Source organism: Callithrix jacchus, chromosome 7 (assembly GCF_049354715.1).
Source record: "Callithrix jacchus isolate 240 chromosome 7, calJac240_pri, whole genome shotgun sequence".
NCBI classification, from domain to species: domain Eukaryota; kingdom Metazoa; phylum Chordata; class Mammalia; order Primates; family Cebidae; genus Callithrix; species Callithrix jacchus.
The window spans coordinates 100,720,843-100,742,987 of NC_133508.1; the positions used below are offsets into that span (position 1 = coordinate 100,720,843).

Sequence of the window (22,145 nt, forward strand, 5' to 3'; positions counted from 1 at the left end):
GCTGGGCTGGCACTTGTGTCCGTCTCAGCAGGTTCCCAGAAAGCTATTTACACACGAAGCGCTCGGCAAACCACTGGAAATCACTTTATACTTTTTTCCACTCTGCCTAACGTCCTTGCCCTATGACCACGTTCCTAACCCAACCTCTGCCCCCAACACTTAAGGGAGGAGTTGCGGGCCTCTTTTTATAGTGGATTGGATTCCGAAGCCGAGAGTAAATCAGTAAGGCTCCACCCATTTCACCGGAGGCCTAGTGATGGGCGCTCCCCTTTCCCCTCCCGCCGGACCTGCCAGGAGGTAGGCTGGTGCGGAGGGAGGGCCCAATCTCCTGTCCCTTTAAGGAGGAGGGCCGAGCGCCGGCAGAGAGAGCGGCGAAGCTCTCACCCGCGACGCCCTCACCCCAGAGCAGCTGCAGGTCGGGCAGTGGCCGCCCCTCCGCCAGCCTAGAACGCCGTTCCGATCCCCCGCAGCGAGTCGCCACCATGGTGAAGATCGTGACAGTGAAGACCCTGGCGTACCCGGACCAGAAGCCGGGTACGAGCGGGCTGCGGAAGCGGGTGAAGGTGTTCCAGAGCAGCGCCAACTACGCGGAGAACTTCATCCAGAGTATCATCTCCACCGTGGAGCCGGCGCAGCGGCAGGAGGCCACGCTGGTGGTGGGCGGGGACGGCCGGTTCTACATGAAGGAGGCCATCCAGCTCATCGCCCGCATCGCCGCCGCCAACGGGGTAAGGGTTGCGCGCCCCGCACCGCTGTACGCCCTGGCGCGTGTGCGACGTGCGGCCCGCAGGGCCCTCCCTCGCTCGGGGCTGGCCGCTTCCGCGCGCGGCGGCCGGGTCTCCACCTCCCGCTCCTCCTCCTCCGCGCTCGCTCTTCTGACCTGGAGGCCCGACGGAAGTCTCCGGGTAGGGGAAAGCGACTACGGGCCCCCGGCAGAGCTGCCCTCCTGACTCCCCAGGGGGTGAGGAGGCGCGGAGCCGGGCTTGAATTTCGAAGGCCCGCCCGACCCTCCGCCTCTTGCCTCAGCCTTCCGTCTCCCAGTCCCCCGCCCCTCCAGAAGCCTCTGACATTTGTCTTAACCTTGCCGCCTTGGAAGATACAGTTACGGCGCAGAGTGCCTTCCCCTTACGCAGGAAAGGTTAGACGGCGGCCGCCTCGCCCAGAGCCCCCTCGCATCCCGCCCGGTCCCCTGCTATTCTCGGTTGGGACTGGCGCTTCCCGCTGGCTCGGAGCCCGACCCTGTGAGGCATCCCCCTGGGGCGTCAGGCCGGCTGCCAAGCTTCTCTGTGAGGCAAGGGTGGCCAGAGGACCCATCCCCCAGGGGCTAGCAGGCGGCTGCCAAGTTTCTTTCCCCGCCCCCTAGTTTGCCTTGGTTCCGAACTCCTGCGGTTTGCGCGGCCTGCTTGCTGGGGCGCAGGCTTTTGGAAAGTCTGGCCTTTGCCATGTGGTGCCCGGGATCTGTTCCACGTAAGGGGCTGGAGCTGAATTTTCATTAGAATGGCAACAACATACCCAAAGGCACCCTTGCGCAAGCAAGCAGGCCAGGAAAATCACGCAACACCTTGGTCTGCCCCCAGCCAAGGAACGTTAACTGACTTGATTGGGCGGGTCCACTCGGTTTGGTGAAACTTTTGAAAAAGGTTTTTCAGTAAATCTGATATATGAAAATGTAGATTTGTAAGATTTATAGGTTGGGGCTATTCACTCACTTTTGTAAAACATTTCTAAGGCGTTCTGAGGACCAACTTTTCTTTCTATACTTTGAGATTTGACTTATGCCCAATTTTTCTGGAACGCATCCCCTGAAGTTTTATGAAATTTTTATTCATTTTAATAGTACTTTGTCTTATTTTATTGACATTGAGTACTATTTGTCAAGCAACATGGTAAGCATGTCATTTACTGGGTCTCATTCTCCTGCAGTCCTATAAGGTAGTTACTATTATGGGTGTCTTAAAGTTGCCAGTGAGAACACTGAGGCTTAGGTGGGTTAAATAATTTGCAAAAACTATAATGACAGCTCTAAGAGTCCAATACAGGTAAGCTTCTGGGAATGAAGGGACCCTTGAACCCAAAGATTTGTTTTCCAGGCTCCAAACTCTAAACGTCGCCTTATCTACATCTGCCTCCCTGGGCCAAACATTTATAAGCCTCAGTGAGGGAAGATTGCCGGATTTGTTTACTTTGTGTTCCTGAATTTTCAGACAAGCACAAATAATCATGAAAGAAGAACAAACAAACAATAGCTGTATCCCAGGAGATCCCTTCATCTTCCAGTTACCACCTGTGCTGAATTTGCCTTTCATTCATTCATTCATTCATTCAACAGATCATGAGCCTATACCATGTTCAGAGAATGTGTGGACCACAAGGATGATTCAGGCATAAGGCTTGTCCTTAAGGAGCTTACAGCAGAGTGGGAATTTTAGGTGTCTAGATAGAAATTTGTCCATTTGGAAGTAGTGTGGGGTAGGAAGTAAGAATTAGTTAAGACTTAAAAAAAAAGTTCTTAAAACTTCATCACTCTTTAGCCATTGCCCTATTGCTCTTCTCTCTCTTAGCCAACCTTTGTAAAGCTTTCTGCATTCACTATTTCTTATTCTCACCTCCAGTTCACTCGCCATTTCACTGCAATCTGGCTTCTGCCCCCTCCACTACTCCACTAGAATTGCTCTTGCCAAAGTTACTAGTGACTTGCCAGTTGCTAAATCCATGGAAGAGACTTTAGGTCTTATCTTATTTGACCTTTCTGCTGCATTTGGCACTGCTGATTTTGCACTCTTGTGAAGTTCTTCCTCACTCGGCCTTGCTTACTCTCCTGATTCTACTCGCACTTTTTGGAAGTTCCTCCAAGGGCTGCACATTGACTGTTCCCTAGGTGTCTGTGCTCAGCTCGTTCCCTGATTTTGTTCACTCTTTCTACTCACCCGGGATTTAAATATGCTACTCTTCCACTTGTGGTATGATTCAGTCCAGATCGCATCTTCAGAAAGCTTTCTTGACACCTCATCCCCACCACTCTTCTTTACCTATTAAGTGCTCCTTTCCCATAGATACTTTCAGAATAGATATATTAAATTCTAGTGAAATTATCTGTTTACATGTCACAGCCTCCCGCTAGAAAGTAAGCTTCTTTAAGATAGGCCTGTGTTTTACCTATATCTGCAATACCTAGCACTATGTAGTATTCAATGAATCCTTGTTCATTTACTCTGAACTGTGAATCAATTTTGTATTCTAGCACTTGATTTAAAGCCAGCATATAGTTGGTGACCAATAAATTTATTCACATCAAACATATATTATGTGCTTGCTTTGTATCAGACATTGTACTTGAGGTACAAAATATTTTTGCCCTTGGGAAAGACATAGTCTGGGAGGGATGGTAGACAGGAGTAAGCAGGCAGCACAGTGTGTCAGGTGTTGTGATGGAGGGATATGCCAGGTGTTTTTAGCATGAAGAGCTGTACTTGGGAGAGGAAGATAAAGGGCAGAAGGCTCCATAGAGGGGTGGTAGCTGAATTGAGTCTTAAAGAATGAGTTGGAGTTCCCTAAAGTGGGATTGTCAGGTAGGAGGAATTCTCGGTAGAATGAATGCAAATTGTGGGAGTTGGGGACTGATGACTTGAGCAAGTTATTTAATTTCTAATCCTTTTTTGTTTCATCTGCAAAGATTGGGAAAGATAATACATACCCGAGAGCCTGTTGTAAGGATTGGATGGAACAACATATTTACAACATATTTACAGCCCTTCTTACTTGGAAACTATTTGAATGACAGGTGTGTTATCAACGTTTTGCTGGTATTAGGACACTATTCCAGCCTGATGCAGATATAAGCTACTCAGATGGTCTCCCACCTTCTTCTAATCCTCAGCAGCCCCAACCAATATAGAGAAGTTCTTTGTTAGTCAGAACCCAACTGAGTACAAATGACAAAAACCTTACTTGGATTAGTCCAAGTGAAAAAGGAATTTATTGGCCCATGTTACTGAAAAGTCCAAGAGAATCCCAATGAATTCCTTAGTTGAAACTATTCCTGGTCTCTAAAAATCACTTCTGGGTCTAATGATCTGCAAATGACTAGTATTAGAAATTGAGGAGAGTTTAAACTCACAAGTAAATGAATGTGTGCATATTTTGAAGGGTGACTTACCACTATCCTAAGCAAAATAAAATAAATTCCTTCATGGGAACTTATGAGTAAGCATGGTATTTGTTGTTCTTGTCAAGCCACAGGGAGTCTTCTGTCACAGACTCCTTTGCTACTCATTTGTGGAAGCTATGGAGCCCCTTCTCAGGATACATATTTTTTAAAATTTGAGAGGTGGTCTTACTCTGTCGCCCAAACTGGAGCACAGTGGTGCAATCACGGCCTCAATCTCCCCAGGTTCAGTTGATTATCCCACCTCAGCCTCCCAAGTAGCTGGGGTCTACAGGTGGCTAATTGTTTTGTATTTTTTGTAGAGATAGGGGTTCACCAAGTTGCCCAGGCTGGTCTCGAAGTCCTGAGCTCAAGCGATCTGCCTGCCTTGGCCTTGCCTCCCAAAGTCTTTGTTCCCGGGTAGAGTAATTTTATTTTTAAGTGAATAAAACAAAATACAAAGCATTAAAAAGGAAGTGAAAATTATATTAAAGTATGATCAGAATATTAAACAGATTTTTGATATAGCAAGATACATGCTTCTTTACTGACAGCAAGATTCGCGGAGGGTCTAATACTGCCTTACTTCAGAGTGGTGGTGAATATGAATGATGTTTTGAGACATCTGCAATCTCAGTATTTTGAGATAACTATAATAGGATATGAAATATCTATAATTTTTGTTGATAAATTCCTAGGTAGTAGTACTAATAGTAGCAGTAGTAGGAATAATACTGTGGTTTGTTTCCTACATTTATAGTTAAAGGAAATGCTAAATTTCAGTTAGATGTTAGTGAAAATAAAGATTGTTTTGTTTATTTTGTCATTCGTATTCATGGACCCCATTGAATTCTACCCAAGGACCTCTTGAGGTAGGGGCAGAGGGTGTAAGCATCCCAAGCTAATAACCCCCACACTAAACAAATGATCCTTTTTTGGTGTCCAGTGATGCCTGCGCCAAAATGGATCTCAAACACGTGACCCAGAGGCTAAGGGTCTCATATTCTCAGAGCAAACGAGTGGGACTTTGCAAACTTTGCCTGATAGTGGAGGCGCTCCACTCTCTCCCGCTTGAAGTGAACCACGTTTTTCTGAACTTTCATGAGGTCCAGCTGCAAACACTGCTGAAGGAACATGTTTCTGTTTATAGTAGTTCAGATTTCCTGAGAAGGAAAGGAAAGAACACTGAGCAGGAAGGGGAAGGTTTGAGGACTCTTAGGTAGTTGGTGTTAGGTGGAGGCACCTTGCTACCTTTACTTTAAACCTGATATCCTTGGGGCAGGGATGACTTGGCAGAGAAACATCTTCAAGTCACTTTTTAATATGCTGTAACCCCCCTTGTTTGTTTGTTTTTAAAACAAAAACAGTTTTTAAATTATGGTGGGGCCGGGCATGGTGGTTCGTGCCTGTAATCCCACCATTTTGGGAGGCCAAGGCAGGTGGGTCACTTGAGCCCAGGAGTTTGAAACCAGCCTGGACAACATGGTGAAAACCCTTCTCTACAAAAAATACAAAAACTTAGCCTGGTGTGGTAGCAGGTGCCTGTGGTCCTAGCTACTTGAGAGACTGAGGGAGGAGGATCACATTCAGCCTTCGAGGTCGAGGCTGCAATGAGCTGTGATTGCACCACTGCCCTCCAGCCTGGGAGACAGCAAGACCTCATCTCAAAAATAAATAACTAAATAAATAAATAATCAATTTTGGTTGGCTTTTGAACGATTGTTCTCCCCTTGTTTACACTTTCTGATTTTGAATCAGCACTGAATGCCAGGATGGATAAGCTATGGTCCTTTCCATCCAGAAGCATAGAATCTTATGGGGGAGATAAGACAGAAGAAACACATAGACATACAAAGAACAGAATTAGAAAAAGTGCTGAGTTCAGAGAGAGAGAACATTTCAAATTGGGAAAGAAGAGGTGCCTACACATAACACCAATTATGTCTTGAAGAGCGGATAGTGTATGATAGAAGATGGGGCCGCCTTTCAGGAGGGGGACCTGCAGAGAGAGATGAGGAAGAGGGAATAGGCAGGACTCTTTTTTAGACCCAGGCATTTATTCACTAAACAATCTTTGTTACATAAAATATTGAAATCAACTTGCTTGGGAGTTTCTCTTTCTTGACTTCAAGAAAAATCTCTTGCTCTAGCTGAAAAATCTTTTTCCTTTCTTTTTTAATCAAATTTTAACACGAAATTTTGTAGAATAAAAAGAAAAGCATTCTCCCTTTTTGAAATAAAGGGTTTTTTGTTTTGTTTTTGTAAACAAGATAACATAGGCAAGAGTGCTCTACTGTCTTGGAAACAGTGACTCATTCATTAAGTATTTATTGAGCACCTCCAAGGTTCTGGGTACTAGTTATACAACAGTGAACTGAACAGAGTCTGCTCCACAGAGCTGTGGGGTTCTAGTTGAGGGTGACAGATGATAAACATATGTGTCAAATGAGGATAAATTCTCTGAAGAAAAATAATAAACGGGGGACAGCATTAGAGGATGGGCTGCTCTTTCTAATGCAGCAATTGGGAAGCCCTCTCCGATAAACCTCTTGAGAGCCAATTTCACTAATAATTGCTTTAAGGGCAGAGAAGTCAACCAACTCCTCACACTGTCTCGAGAATCAAAAACAAAACAAAAATTGTTTTTTCATCTTCAATTTCAATTTTTATTTGACAGATATTAAAAGCAGACTGGGAAAAATATTTATAATAAATGAAAAGAAAGCATACATAATATATACAATGACTTGATTTTGTAAAACAAAATATAATATAGCCATATTGTATACACCAAAATGTTGACAGTGATATCAAGTCCTTAGAGGCAAAAATCCCTCTTACTCATCTTTATCATCCCATATTATAGCAGAGTGCTTGGCACAAAGTAGATGTTGAATAACCGTTTATTATAACAATGGAAGTGAATACTGTATGTCTTTAAAAAAAAATACCCAGTCAAGTAAATATATGAAATTTTAATGTTTGCATTTGAAACATATAAAAGCCTAAAAATAAAGTCAATACCTAACTAAACTTCTCTTGGGTAATTTCATTATTTTATTTATTTATTTATTTATTATTGCATTTTAGGTTTTGGGGTACATGTGCAGAACATGCAAGATAGTTGCATAGGTACACACATGGCAGTGTGTTTTGCTGCCTTCCTCCCCTTCACCCACATTTGGCATTTCTCCCCAGGCTATCCCTCCCCAGGTCCCCCACCACGCTGTTCCTCCCCTATTCCCCCCAATAGACCCCAGTGTGTAGTACTCCCTTCCCTGTGTCCATGTGTTCTCATTTTTCATCACCCGCCTATGAGTGAGAATATGCGGTATTTCATTTTCTGTGCTTGTGTCAGTTTGCTGAGAATGATGTTCTCCAGATTCATCCATGTCCCTACATACGACACGAACTCATCATTTTTGATTGCTGCATAATATTCCATGGTGTATATGTGCCACATTTTCCCAGTCCAGTCTGTCATCAATGGGCATTTGGGTTCGTTCCAGGTCTTTGCTATTGTAAACAGTGCTGCAGTGAACATTTGTGTGCATGTGTCGTTATAGTAGAACTATTTATAGTCCTTTGGATATATACCCAGTAATGGGATTGCTGGGTCAAATGGAATTTCTATTCCTAAGGCCTTGAGGAATCGCCACACTGTCTTCCACAATGGTTGAACTAATTTACACTCCCATCAGCAGTGTAAAAGTGTTCCTATTTCTCCACATCCTCTGCAGCATCTGTTGTCTCCAGGTTTTTTAATGATCGCCATTCTAACTGGCGTGAGATGGTATCTCAGTGTGGTTTTGATTTGCATCTCTCTAATGACCATGATGATGAGCATTTTTTCATATGATTGTTGACCTCATATATGTCTTCTTTTGTAAAGTGTCTGTTCATATCCTTTGCTCATTTTTGAATGGGCTTGTTTATTTTTTTCTTGTAAATCTGTTTGAGTTCTTTGTAAATTCTGGATATCAGCCCTTTGTCAGAAGAGTAAACTGCAAAAATTTTTTCCCATTCTGTTGGTTGCCAATTCACTCTAGTGACTGTTTCTTTTGACATGCAGAAGCTGTGGAGTTTGATTAGGTCCCATTTGTCTATTTTGGCTTTTGTTACCAATGCGTTTGGTGTTTTGGTCATGAAGTCCTTGCCTACTCCTATGTGCTGAATGGTTTTTTTGCCTAGATTTTCTTCTAGGGTTTTTATGGTGCCAGGTTGTATGTTTAAGTCTGTAATCCATCTGGAGTTAATTTTAGTGTAAGGTGTCAGGAAGGGGTCCAGTTTCTGCTTTCTGCACATGGCTAGCCAGTTTTCCCAACACCATTTATTAAACAGGGAATCCTTTCCCCACTGCTTGTTTTTGTCAGGTTTATCAAAGATTCTATGGTTATAGATATGTTGTGTTGCCTCCGATGCCTCTGTTCTGTTCCATTGGTCTATATCTCTGTTTTTGTACCAGAACCATACTGTTTTGATTACTGTAGCCTTGTAGTATAGTTTGAAGTCCGGTAGTGTGATGCCTCCCGCAGTGTTCTTTTCGCTTAGAATTGACTTGGCTACGCGGGCTCTCTTTTGGTTCCATATGAAGTTCATGGTGGTTTTTTCCAGTTCTGTGAAGAGAGTCAATGGTAGCTTGATGGGGATAGCGTTGATTCTGTAAATTACTTTGGGCAGTATAGCCATTTTCACAAAATTGATTCTTCCTAACCACGAACATGGAATGTTTCTCCATCTGTTTGTGTCCTCTCTTATTTAGTTGAGAAGTGGTTTGTAGTTTTCCTTGAAGAGGTCCTTTACATTCCTTGTAAGTTGTATTCCTAGGTATTTTATTCTTTTTGTAGCAATTGTGAATGGCAGTTCATTCTTGATTTGGCTCTCTTTAAGTCTGTTATTGGTGTATAGGAATGCTTGTGATTTTTGCACATTGATTTTATATCTTGAGACTTTGCTGAAGTTGCTTATCAGTTTCAGGAGTTTTTGGGCTGAGGCGATGGGGTCTTCTAGGTATACTATCATGTCGTCTGCAAATAGAGACAATTTGGCTTCCACCTTTCCTATTTGAATACCCTTTATTTCTTTTTCTTGCCTGATTGCTCTGGCTAGAACTTCCAGTACTATATTGAATAGGAGTGGTCAGAGAGGGCATCCTTGTCTAGTGCCGGATTTCAAAGGTAATGCTTCCAGTTTTTGCCCATTCAATATGATATTGGCTGTTGGTTTGTCATAAATAGCTTTTATTACTTTGAGATACGTTCCATCAATACCGAGTTTATTGAGGGTTTTTAGCATAAAGGGCTGTTGAATTTTGTCAAATGCTTTCTCTGTGTCAACTGAGATTATCATGTAGTTTTTGTTTTTGGTTCTGTTTATGTGGTGAATTACGTTTATAGACTTGCGTATGTTGAACCAGCCTTGCATCCCTGGGATGAATCGTACTTGATCATGATGGATAAGTTTTTTGATGTGCTGTTGAATCAGTTTGCCAGTATTTTATTGAAGATTTTTGCATCTATGTTCATCATAAATATTGGCCTGAAGTTTTCTTTTCTTGTTGAGTCTCTGCCGAGTTTTGGTATCAGGATGATGTTGGTCTAATAAAATGATTTGGGAAGGATTCCCTCTTTTTGGATTATTTGGAATAGTTTCAGAAGGAATGGTACCAGCTCCTCTTTGTGTGTCAGGTAGAATTTGGCTGTCAACCCATCTGGACCTGGGCTTTTTTTGTGTGGTATGCTCTTAATTGCTGCCTTGACTTCAGACCTTGTTATTGGTCTATTCATAGTTTTGGCTTCCTCCTGGTTTAGGCTTGGGAGGACACAGGAGTCCAGGAATTTATCCATTTCTTCCAGGTTTACTAGTTTATGTGCATAGAGTTGTTTGTAATATTCTCTGATGATGGTTTGAATTTCTGTGGAATCTGTGGTGATTTCCCCTTTATCGTTTTTAATTGCATCTATTTGGTTGTTCTCTCTTTTCTTTTTTATCAGTCTGGCTAGCGGTCTGTCTATTTCGTTGATCTTTTCAAAAAACCAGCTCTTGGATTTATTGATTTTTTGAAGGGTTTTTCCTGTCTCTATCTCCTTCAGTTCTGCTCTGGTCTTAGTTATTTCTTGTTTTCTGCTAGGTTTTGAGTATTTTTGATCTTGCTTCTCTAGTTCTTTCAATTTTGATGATAGGGTGTCAATTTTGGACCTCTCCACTCTTCTCATGTGGGCACTTATTGCTATATATTTTCCTCTGGAGACTGCTTAAAATGTGTCCCAGAGATTCTGGCATGTTGTGTCTTAATTCTTGTTGGTTTCGAAGAACTTCTTCATTTCTGCCTTCATTTTATTGTTTATCCAATCAACATTCAAGAGCCAGTTGTTCAGTTTCCATGAAGCTGTGCGGTTCTGAGTTAGTTTCTGAATTCTGAGTTCTAACTCGATTGCACTATGATCTGAGAGACTGTTTGTTATGATTTCAGTTGTTTTGCATTTGCTGAGGAGTGCTTTACTTCCAATTATGTGGTCAATTTTAGAGTAGGTGTGATGTGGTGCTGAGAAGAATGTATATTCTGTGGGTTTGGGGTGGAGAGTTCTGTAAATGTCTATCAGGTTTGCTTGTTCCAGGTCTGAGTTCAAGTTCTGGATATCCTTGTTAATTTTCTGTCTGGTTGATCTTTCTAATATTGACAGTGGAGTGTTAAAGTCTCCCACTATTATTGTGTAGGAGTCTAAGTCTCTTTGTAAGTTGTTAAGAACTTGCGTTATATATCTGGGTGCTCCTGTATTGGGTCCATATATATTTAGGATCGTTAGCTCTTCTTGTTGTATCGATCCTTTTACCGTTATGTAATGTCCTTCTTTGTCTCTTTTGATCTTTGTTGCTTTAAAGTTTATTTTATGAGAGATGAGAATTGCAACTCCTGCTTTTTTTTGCTCTCCATTTGCTTGGTAAATCTTCCTCCATCCCTTTATTTTGAGCCTTTGTGTATCCTTGCATGTGAGATGGGTTTCCTGGATACAGCACACTGATGGGTTTTGGCTTTTTATCCAATTTGCCAGTCTGTGTCTTTTGATTGGTGCATTTAGCCCATTTACATTTAGGGTTAATATTGTTATGTGTGAATTTGATCCTGCCATTTTGATGCTAGCTGGCTGTTTTGCCCATTAGTTGATGCAGGTTCTTCATTTTTTTGATGCTCTTCAGCATTTGGTATGTTTTTGGAATGGCTGGTACTAATTGTTCCTTTCTATGTGTAGTGCCTCTTTCAGGAGCTCTTGTAAAGCAGGCCTGGTGGTGACAAAATCTCTGAGTCCTTGCTTGTTCGCAAAGGATTTTATTTTTCCTTCACTTATGAAGCTCAGTTTGGCTGGATATGAAATTCTGGGTTGAAAGTTCCTTTCTTTAAGGATGTTGAATATTGGCCCCCACTCTCTTCTGGCTTGTAGAGTTTCTGCCGAGAGATCTGCTGTGAGTCTGATGGGCTTCCCTTTGTGGGTGACCCAACCTTTCTCTCTGGCTGCTCTTAGTATTTTCTCCTTCATTTTAACCCTGGTGAATATGATGATTATGTGCCTTGGGGTTGGTCTTCTTGCGGAATATCTTTGTGGTGTTCTCTGTATTTCCTGGACTTGTATATTGGCCTGCCTTGCTAGGTGGGGGAAATTTTCCTGGATAATATCCTGAAGAGTATTTTCCAGCTTGGATTCATTCTCTTCATCACATTCTGGTACACCTATCAAATGTAGGTTAGGTCTCTTCACATAGTCCCACATTTCTTGGAGACTTTGTTCATTCCTTTTTGTGCCTTTTTCTCTAATCTTGGTTTCTCGTTTCATTTCATTGAGTTGATCTTTGACTTCTGATATTCTTTCTTCTGCTTGGTCAATTCGGCTGTTGAAACTTGTGCATGCTTCGTGAAGTTCTTGTGTTGTGTTTTTCAGCTCCTTCAATTCATTCATATTCCTCTCTATGTTGTCCATTCTTGTTATCATTTCCTCGAATCTTTTTTTAAGGTTCTTAGTTTCTTTGCATTGATTTAGAACATGTTCTTTTAGCTCATGGAAGTTTCTCATTATCCACCTTCTGAAGTCTGATTCCATCATTTCGTCACACTCATTCTCCATCCAGCTTTGTTCCCTTGCTGGTGAGGAGTTTTGGATTTTTGTAGGAGGCGAGGATTTTGGTTTCGGGTGTTTTCCTTTTTTTTTGCCCTGGTTTCTTTCCATCTTTGTGGATTTATCCACCTGTCATCTGAGTAGTTGTTGACTTTTCAATTGGGTCTCTGAGTGGATGCCCAGATTGCTGATGATGAAGTATTTCTGTTACTTAGTTTTTTTTCTAACAGTCTAGCCCCTCTGCTGCAGGACTGCTGAGGTCCACTCCAGGCCCTGCTTGTCTGGGGTACACCTGTAGCAGCTGTGGAACAGTGAGGGATGCTACCAGTTTCTTCTTCTGCTATCTTTGTCCCAGAATGATGCCCACCAAATGTCAGTCTGATCAGTCCTTTTTAAGGTGACTCTTTGGATATACAGGGAGCTGCTTGAGGAGATGGACTGTACTTTATAGGAGCTCAAGTGCTGAGCTCTGAGCTCCATTGTTCATTCAGGGCTGTTAGGCAGGTACATTTACGTCTGCTGCAGCAGAACTTATAAAACCCCTTTTTTTCCTCAGATGCTCTGTCTCGGGGAGTTAGGGCTTTCTTTATGAGTATCCGTTGCACTGTTGTGCCCAGCTAGGAGGCAGTCTAGTCACTATTTGCCTGCTGAGGCTCCGCCCTGCTGCCATGGGGTCCGCCCTGTTGCCATGGGCTCTGCCCTGCTGCCGTGGTCTCCACCCTGCTGGTGGAGTCTCTCTCTTTTGGCGGATTGCCTCAGCAATGGCAGGCTGCATCAGCAATGGGAGTGTACCTCAGTAGGGGCGGAATGTCTCAGTAATGGCGGACGCCCCTCCCCCACCGAGCTGCACTGTCCTGGGTTCAGCTGTGCCCGCAGTGAAACTCTCAACCCCGAGCGTTTTGAATCGCCATTTTGTTTGTCCCTGTGGTGGTGGGACCCGCCGAACCTGATCACCTGGCTTCCTGCCTGAGAGCCCTTATTTTTTTTTTTTAAGTTGAACAGTTGATTCTCTCCCAGGTGTTTCAGTCGCCTGCTGATAGGGCACCAGGATCTGTGTGATTTCCCGTGCAGCGACCTACTATGCTGGCTCGAACGTCGCTTCCCGAGAATCTCCTGGTCTGGCTCACTGTCCAAGTCCCATTTAATCAGATGGATATGCTAATCTACCCTCCCAAATCTCAGATTGCCAGTTTAACAGGGCACCCAGACCAGTGCATTTTGTGCAGAGTGCCGCTGCGCTGTGGCACCGGCTGAAACGGTCACGCCAGCTGAAAGGGCTGCGCTGGTGTCCCGTGTCTCTCCTACACCTGGGAATTTCCCCGTTCTGTGGGCAACAAATATCCATCTGGAAATGGGGCTTGGACTCACCCTCTGTGCCTTCACTGAGAGCTGCAGTCCTGAGTTGCTCCTACCGCGCCATCTTCCTGGATTTTTCTTTTCATGTAATTTCATTATTATAAAATTAAGTCTTTAGTCAAAAATTCGACTGTAAAAATAGGGTCTCAAAAATCACCTGAATTAAGTGAAGTAGTGAGCCATGGAGATGTCCGTGAAAAGACTTCCAGACAGAAGAGTTAGATGGAAAGGATAAACACATATAATCATTTAATGTTGTGAAATTATTCCCCAGGTAAATAAATGTAGCATACATTTTATTGTACAAAGGGTCCCAATATACTATGACAATTTACATGTGGAGTATAAGTATTATTATATTATAAATTTGTCTTGGGATAATAAGAGGTTTTGCCAGCATTGATCAAATATTTAACAATAATTTTTTTCTCTCTTGGACTCTAGGGTGGGGAAAACTTTTCATCTGCCCTCCTAGGTTATATATTGGGGGCTTGCAAATTAAATGCAAAAGACAAATTAGCAACAAAAAGACATTTGTGGGAGTTTATAGAAAAATGTGACAGGAGGCAGTTAGACTTGTGGGCCTATATATCATCTCAGTAGGGGAAGAGGGAGGAGGAGAAGAGCATTTGCTGGAAACCATGACTTTAGGAAAGATAAATCGGCTCTTAAGAGAATAGGTAGGATATGTAGTAGTTTTATGCCAGTGTCTAGTTATGGTAATAAGAGTTGATCTTTCCTGGTTGTGAAAATTCAGAGTTCCTTTGGGGCACGCTGCTTTTAAGACAGATGAAGGAGTTTAGTAAAAAGTCTATTTTTAAATGACTGAGGCTCAAAATAATTTTTATGTCACAGTGGTATAGCCTGGACCCTTTGGACTTTAGAAGAGCTTTCAGGAGAATGATTTGAGTGAGCTACACTTTTAAGAAAGTAAAGAGGAAAGTTTGAACTGATCCCTTTATACTCCTCCAAGTACCCTTGAGGCCCACACAGACAGTAGCCAGTCATTCTGTTGACTTTGAAGCTGTGCTCACAGTTGGGATCCACCTTTGAAAAATGGCTCCTGAGTATGTTAAGTAAGTAATTGAGGGCATCAATTGGGAGGACTATGGAGAAGACTTTTCTCCCCTGGGGTCCTCAAAGGGGAAAGAAATCACAGAGGGGGGCAGCATAGGGAGTTGTTTGGAAAGGGTGAGAAGGCTGTGCCTAGTGTTGGGATATGTGGATGGATATAAGCTGGGTTTTGTTTTGTTTTGGTTTGGTTTGGTTTGTTTTTTAAACTTCAACTGTTGGAAGTCCTCGCCATAGCTTCTCCAAATCACCGCTGAGCTGAGTCCTCAGGACATAAAGACAGCCCTGAATTAACACAATGGGGAATGACAATTAAGTCATGCCAATAAAAGTTAAATCATGAATCAGAAACACTTGGAAAATTATGTTTATATTGGAAAGATTTTCTTTTTCTTCTCCATGAATACCCCAAAGTGTTTTTGAAGGATGAAATGCGATAGGTGGTAGGACAGAAATACTTGGTTGACTTGTCCAGATGCTAATGGTGTTGGAACAGGCACTGCAGTCTTCTGATATTTCATCTGGTTGGTCTTTTCCATAAATAAATATATCCCAGAGCAAGTAGTTCTGGGGATTGTTATAATATCCTAGTATATAATATAATAGCATAGAGAAACCAGCTTGGGCAATGTTAAGTAGGACTTTTAGAGCTTTAATATATAAGTCTTGAGAGTTTATAAAAGGACCCCAAACAGAACAATTTTGGGAAATACCAATCTATACCATGCTGTATTGATATGACCATCTATACTATACAAGAACCTTTCCAGATTTAAGTTTAGTTTCTTCTTTTAAACTAACATTAGTGGCATGCAGGGAAGGTGAAATTTTGTTTTCCTGTCCATATATACCACATGCCTTATTTTGGCAACTAACATATGAATTTGTTCTTGGCTGCTTTGAGTGTGATTGATTCAGCCCAGTAAGTATTTTCTTCCCAGGTCACCACATGTAGGGTTATGGGGTAAAGTCCTTCTGACCAAATATTAGTCCCCTATATTGTACTCCAATATGCTCAGAGCATCTGTGTTGCTCAAGAGTGAATTGAAATGGCTACTACAGGGTGTGAGTCCAAAGGGTTTAATCGGCATGGTGTCATAGCCATCTGACAAGCGTGAGGATTGTAAACTGGCAGAGAGCTCAAAATGAGCTCATTGGTGAAACTTTATGGTGGTCTCCTAGGATGCAGCAGAGAAAAATACAGGCCCATTCCTCACGTGCTAGGGACTTAAGGTGAAGGCTTGTGTTGGAAGCCAGAGACCTGCCACATGGTGCTGTTAGCACTGCGACGGAGGTGTGCAAGGCAGGCTAGGAAGGCACAGAGGAGGCGCGGCTGGTTCCGGTAGAGGAAGTAGGGAAGTGACAACCAAGCCAGACCTGAAGGTGAAGAGCAGAGAGGAATGTTCCAGGCAGAACCAGAAGTGAGACAATTTGGCATGTTGAAGAGAAGGCTCCCCTCACTGCCGCCCAACTCCATACTTTTGTTCCAGACCCTACAAGAAGCAACTGCACTAAAAATATACCTCATGTTTTATATTTTACAAGATACAGCCACATGCATGACCTTATTTCCTGTCTACAACAACTTTTCAGGTGTCCCAGGTCACAAAGTCAGGAAAAGGGCCTGGGACCTTACCCCGCTCTTCCTAGAATGTAAGAGATGTTAGGCCGTGTTCCAAATACCAGGTTCCCATTGAGAGTGGCTGAGGATAATGCCAATTTGGGCAAAGTTTTAAGCAGAAAATGAACATGTGGAGTGGGGCGGTATGTGGTTCTTGCTATGTAAGTCGAAGCTACTTTTCTCACTACTGGCTTGAGTTAAAACCAGTTTCTGAAATCACAGTGTAAAAGAAGAGGCAAAATCCACCTCAAGGCACATTGGTTTTTCTTCTTCAAATGTTCCACGAAAAAAATAAAAACTGAGTCAGTAGAACAGAATCCTAAGACCAAATGGCCTCCCAGGATCAATGGGGGCAAGCCATTAACTATCATCTAGTTAATACAGGAAATTGCGTTTTACAGCGGGAAGGGTCCTAGAGTTCGAGTGGAAGATGAAACTGTAGTCAAAATCATCCTTAAAGTCCCATAGGAAAGTACCACATTGGAGAATAACATGTAATACAACAGATATGTCTTCAGATAGCAGAAGGACGCTCAAGTTGCTCATGCTTTGAGAAGCACAACGGGGCTAAGACTGAGCAAGGGCATATGGTCCCTGGGTGAAATGGTGCCAGAAAGGCCCATGCTGTTTAAATCTCACTCTTTTCTTCTTTGTCTCCCTGGAAGTTCTATATACAATAGTTAGATTTGTGTAAGATAAATACTTGTACAATGTCACTACACTGCACATTCCTGATGCTACTCAGAGTTGCACATATGAGAATCATCTCAGTCATGATTCAACACATGCAACTTGCAGCATTTATGCCCTGTGCCTTTCTACCTGGCCTATATTTGAAATCTCTGTTAGAGTTTCCTGTCAAGGCTTGGTCTTACCTCTATAGGTCAGTTTGGACCATTCTGAAAGAATATAGTTTGAGGTGCCTTCCAAAGCGAATTCAATGTATACCACATAGCCTGTAAGTAATTTGTGCAATTTTATAGGTTCAATCAACTGTTGTAACAGAGACTCAAAACAACAGTGGATTAAACAAGATTTTTTCTCTCTTGTGGCATATTCTAGTGTCATCAGGCCAAGACAAGCATGTTGGGACCCAGCGTCTTCAGTCCTGTTGCTCTGCCGTCTTGAAGGTGTTGCCCTTGACTATCTGGTTGCAGACGGCTCCCACCACCACATCCATGTTTCAGCTAGTGGGCACAGGGGAAAGATGGGGCAAAGTGCCTTTCCATTTTAAAATCTGGAAATTGCATACCTGACTGCTGCTCACAATCCGTTGGTTAGATCTATCATGCAGGCCATGTTTACTTGCAAGAAGGGCTGAAAATGAAGACTCTATATTGAGAGGCATATGGCCCCCCAAAATGAGTGGTTCTGTTACCTTAAGAAAGGGAAGGAAAACTAGAAATCTTTGCCAAGGTCTACTTCTTTGGCCATGAAGATAGCCATGCCCATTGTTCTTCCTGCCCATGAAACACGGCACTCCTTCCCAGTGGAGGCACCCCAAATTCCTTCCAGTTCCCTAGTCAGTACTCGGTGTTTATGAGCTCTGGGGGTTTGCATAGTTCTCTCCATCAAGCCCATGTGGGGCTCCTTGTGTAAACTTAAAGACAAATGATCAGGCCCTCCATCCCCACTACATAACTACGTAACTATATGTAACTATATATAGGGAGGGAGTTACATAACTCTCGTGTGTGTGTGTGTGTGTGTGTGTGTGTGTGTGTGTGTGTGTGTGTATGTAAAGAGGGGGTATAGTTGTATATTTACATATGTATAGCAGTCACTAGCCATAGTAGCGTTCACATTGTCGCATTGTGCTGGCTGGGAATGCACACTCCTGTCCCAGCAGTGGAGTAGATCCACAGGGAACCTCGGTTCCACCCTCAGGGAAGAACTCTCTATCCACCTGCTCATGTAGCAGTAGACATTGGAGAGTAGGCTCTAAAAGCCCTTTTGAAGCTGTACAACTTAAGTAACCTGCTTCCTGCAGATGAACATTGGAGGGTAAGAGGCAGGGTGGCTTTTGCAGGCCCGGCTCGTGGCTTTTTCACTGTACAGTACCTTCACAAATTTAGTAGCCTTCTGGCTACTTTGATCAGTCCCATGTGCTGGTAACCACAGTGAAAGTTCTCATCTAGATAGTTTTGACACCTAAAAACTTTGACTTGTATTTATTGGATGCTCTGTCCCTCCTCTGATTTCTCTATTACTGATGGCTACTTTGAGAGAGTAGGAAAAGATCGACTAGTATGAAGGCAGTATCCTTAATGTGATTTTGCTAGTTTCCATTGTCTGACAGAGAATCCTGGGGGATATCTTATTTATTATTTTTATTTTTTTGAGACAGGGTCTCACTCTGTCATCCAGGTGAGTGCAGGCTCACTGCAGCCTCGAATTCTCAGGCTCAAGCGATCCTCCCATCTCAGCCTCAGCCTGGGACTACAGGCACACACCTGGCTAATTTTTTGTATTTTTGTAGAGATGAGGTTTTGTCGTGTTGCCCAGACTGGTCTCCAACTTCTGAGCTCAAGAGATCCACCCACCTCAGTTTCCTAAAGTGTCAAGATTACAGGTGTGAGCCATTGCACCTGGCCCTGGGAAAGATTTTAGACACAGTCTTCTCTGTTAAGCCTGCTGCTTACTGCATAGCTGATTTTACTTGGTTGTACAGATAGTTGTCATCTCAACCCTGTCGTGCCACAAATTCCTGGACTTGGGCAGAATTGTTTGCAAGCCACAGTCAAAAAAAACTTCCCTTAGCAGAGCCCAACCTGCCTTTATTTCTGCCTGCAGAATGGCCAGCCCTTCCCTGAGCTCCTGTCTTTATTGTAGCAAGAGGTAATCGACAAGCACTCATGTTCTGAATTCTCCCAGCCATTTGCCTCAAACTACAAATTTGGTTGGCCACTGGTCTGCCTTCCATGCCATCAGAAGCAACAAATTTTGCCATAAAAAGCATATTGATGCCACATATTTTAGATTCTGTTTTGGTACAGAATACCAACTTTTCTGTTAAAATGTAGGTTTGGCTGCTGTTAGCAGAGTTCCCAAATAAAGCACTTAAAAGTTGTTAGTAATGGAACCCATCCTTTCACAGTCTTGGTGTGGGCAGTCCAGGGCTGGTGTGTGACTCCATTATGTAGAGGGACCCATGCCCCTTTTCTTGTGTTGCACAGCCTTCCCTGGAGTGTTGCTCTTATTTAGGTCTGGGATGGCTGCCCACCACCTCACCTTCATTCCTGCCAACATGCCAGCAGGGGGAGAAAGATGGAGGAAGGGACACCTTTCTTAGAGATTGAACATATCTATTGCACTCATGTTTCATTAGTCAAAACTTAGCTAAGGCTACATCTAGCAGCAAGGGAGGCTGGGAAATATCAGTCTTATTCTGTCAAGCTAAACAATGGGGATTTGACAAACTAAATGAAATGGAAAATTGATGTTGGGGAACAACCAACAGTTTATACTATCCTAATCACTCCTTCCAAATTTGGTGAAAATCACTGTCATTTTCAGGTGGCAGAGTTACAGAGAGAAGATAGAACTTAATTTTATTTGGGTAACTAGATTTTTGGAAAAGACCTTGGCTGTCAGTTATTCCAACTCCACTTTAGAAAGGAATCAAGGCACCAACATTGCCATTGTGGAAGAATCTTAAACTACTTTATTGAGATACAATTCATGTACCACATAATTTACCCATTTAAAATGAATCATTCGGGAGGGGACTCAAGATGGCGCTGTGAGAACAACCCAGGATTGGAGCCCGCGTTGAATTCGCAAACGGTGAGTCAGTGCTGCATTTCCAGACTGATCTTTGTTGCCCACAGAACGGGGAAACTCCCAAGTATAAAAAGACACGGGACGCCAGGCAGTAGGTCTGCCTGGCGAAGCCGGCAGCTGGGGCGGCGGCGGCCGGCCCTACCCAGCAATCCCCACAGGGCGCGCTTGTCCGGGTGCCTTGTTGAACCGGCAACCTGAGACTTGAGAGGGCTGGACTTGAGACTGAACGAGACTTCCACAGTAGCCCAGCCCAGGGGATTGCAAGGACAGATCGCTTGGGATACCCAGTGGGACAAACAAAACCGCGATTTCAAACTATCCCGGGCAGACGGTCCGAGACGCTCTGTGGGGGAGGGGCGTCCACCACTACGGAGGCAACCTGCCCCAACTGATATACACGCCCACTGCTGAGGCAGCCAGCCGTTGCCGAGGCAACCCGCCCCAACTGAGATACACGCCCACTGCTGACGCAGCCAGCCGTTGCCGAGGCAACCCGCCCCAACTGAGATACACGCCCACTGCTGACGCAGCCAGCCGTTGCCGAGGCAACCCACCCCAACTGAGATACACGCCCACTGCTGACGCAGCCTGCCGTTGCTGAGGCAACACGCTACAACAAAGAGACTCCGCCGCAGGGCGTGGCGGAGACCACAGCAGAGCCGGCAGGAACAGCGCGAATCACACAACAGCAGGGCGGAGCCTCGGCAGCCAAACAGTGGCTAGTCTGCCTTTGAGCTGGGCAGGACACCTGATCGGACATCCAAAAATAAAGCCCAAACCCCTCAACACAGAGCATTTGAGAAAAAAAAAAGGGTTGTTTAATGAGCTGTGTTGCAGCAGAATCAAACATAGCAGCCTAACAGCCCTGAATGAACAACAGAGTGCACAGCTCAGCAATTAAACCCCTATAAAGTACAAACTGTCTCCTCAAGCAGCTCCCTGACCCCTCTATATCCAAAAGACTGTCATTAGGCAGGCATCATCCTGGGACAAAGAGAGCAGAAAAAGAAACTGGTAGCATCCCTCGCTGTGCCACGGCTACTAGAGGTGCACCCCAGACAAGCAGGGTCTAGAGCGGACCTCAACAGTCATACAGCGAAGGGGCTAGACTGGTAGAAGGAAAACCAAGTAACAGAAATACTTCATCATCAACATTCTGGGTGTCCACTCAGAGACCCAAACGAAAAGTCAGCAACTACGCAGACGACCAGCGGACAAATCCACAAAGATGGGAAGAAACCAGCGCAAAAAGGAGGAAAACACCCGAAACCAGAACACATCGCCTCCTAGAAAGGACCAAAACTCCTCACCAGCAAGGGAACAAAGCTGGACGGAGAATGACTGTGACGAAATGACGGAATTAGACTTCAGAAGATGGATAATGAGAAACTTTTGTGAGCTAAAAGATCATGTATTAAATCAATGCAAAGAAACTAAGAACCTTGAAAAAAGATTTGAAAAAAGATTCGAGGAAATGATAACAAGAATGGATACCTTAGAGAGGAATATGAATGAATTAAAGGAGCTGAAAAACACAATACGAGAACTTCGCGAAGCAAACGCAAGTTTCAATAGCCGAATTGACCAAGCAGAAGAAAGAATATCTGAAGTTGAAGACCAACTCAATGAAATAAAACGAGAAACCAAGATCAGAGAAAAAAGCGCAAAAAGGAATGAACAAAGTCTCCAAGAAATGTGGGACTATGTGAAAAGACCTAACCTACGTTTGATAGGTGTACCAGAAGGGGACGAAGAGAATGAATCCCAGCTGGAAAATACTCTTCAGGACATCATCCAGGAAAATTTCCCCCACCTAGCAAGACAAGCCAACACTCAATTGCAGGAAATACAGAGAACACCACAAAGATATTCCGCAAGAAGAGCAACCCCAAGGCACATAATCGTCAGATTCAACAGGGTTGAAATAAAGGAGAGAATACTAAGGGCAGCCAGAGAGAAAGGTCTGGTCACCCACAAAGGGAAGCCCATCAGACTCACAGCAGATCTCTCGGCAGAAACACTACAAGCCAGAAGAGAGTGGGGGCCAATATTCAACATTCTT

General features: G+C 43.6%; 1 protein-coding gene across 3 annotated transcripts in view; it reads left to right on the top strand.

Moving 5' to 3' along the window:
• Positions 1–402: 402 nt before the first annotated feature.
• Positions 403–22,145, top strand: part of PGM1 (phosphoglucomutase 1) — an 84,402-nt gene continuing 62,659 nt past the window's right edge. Inside the window, exon 1 of one of the 3 annotated variants that reach the window (XM_009001394.5) lies at positions 403–905. In XM_009001394.5, the coding sequence (XP_008999642.4) occupies positions 483–905 (423 nt within the window). In that variant the 5' untranslated portion in view covers positions 403–482. Of the gene's footprint in view, positions 1,139–22,145 lie in introns of all 3 variants that reach the window. The other 2 variants (XM_002750911.7, XM_009001393.5) reach the window with 2 other exon arrangements.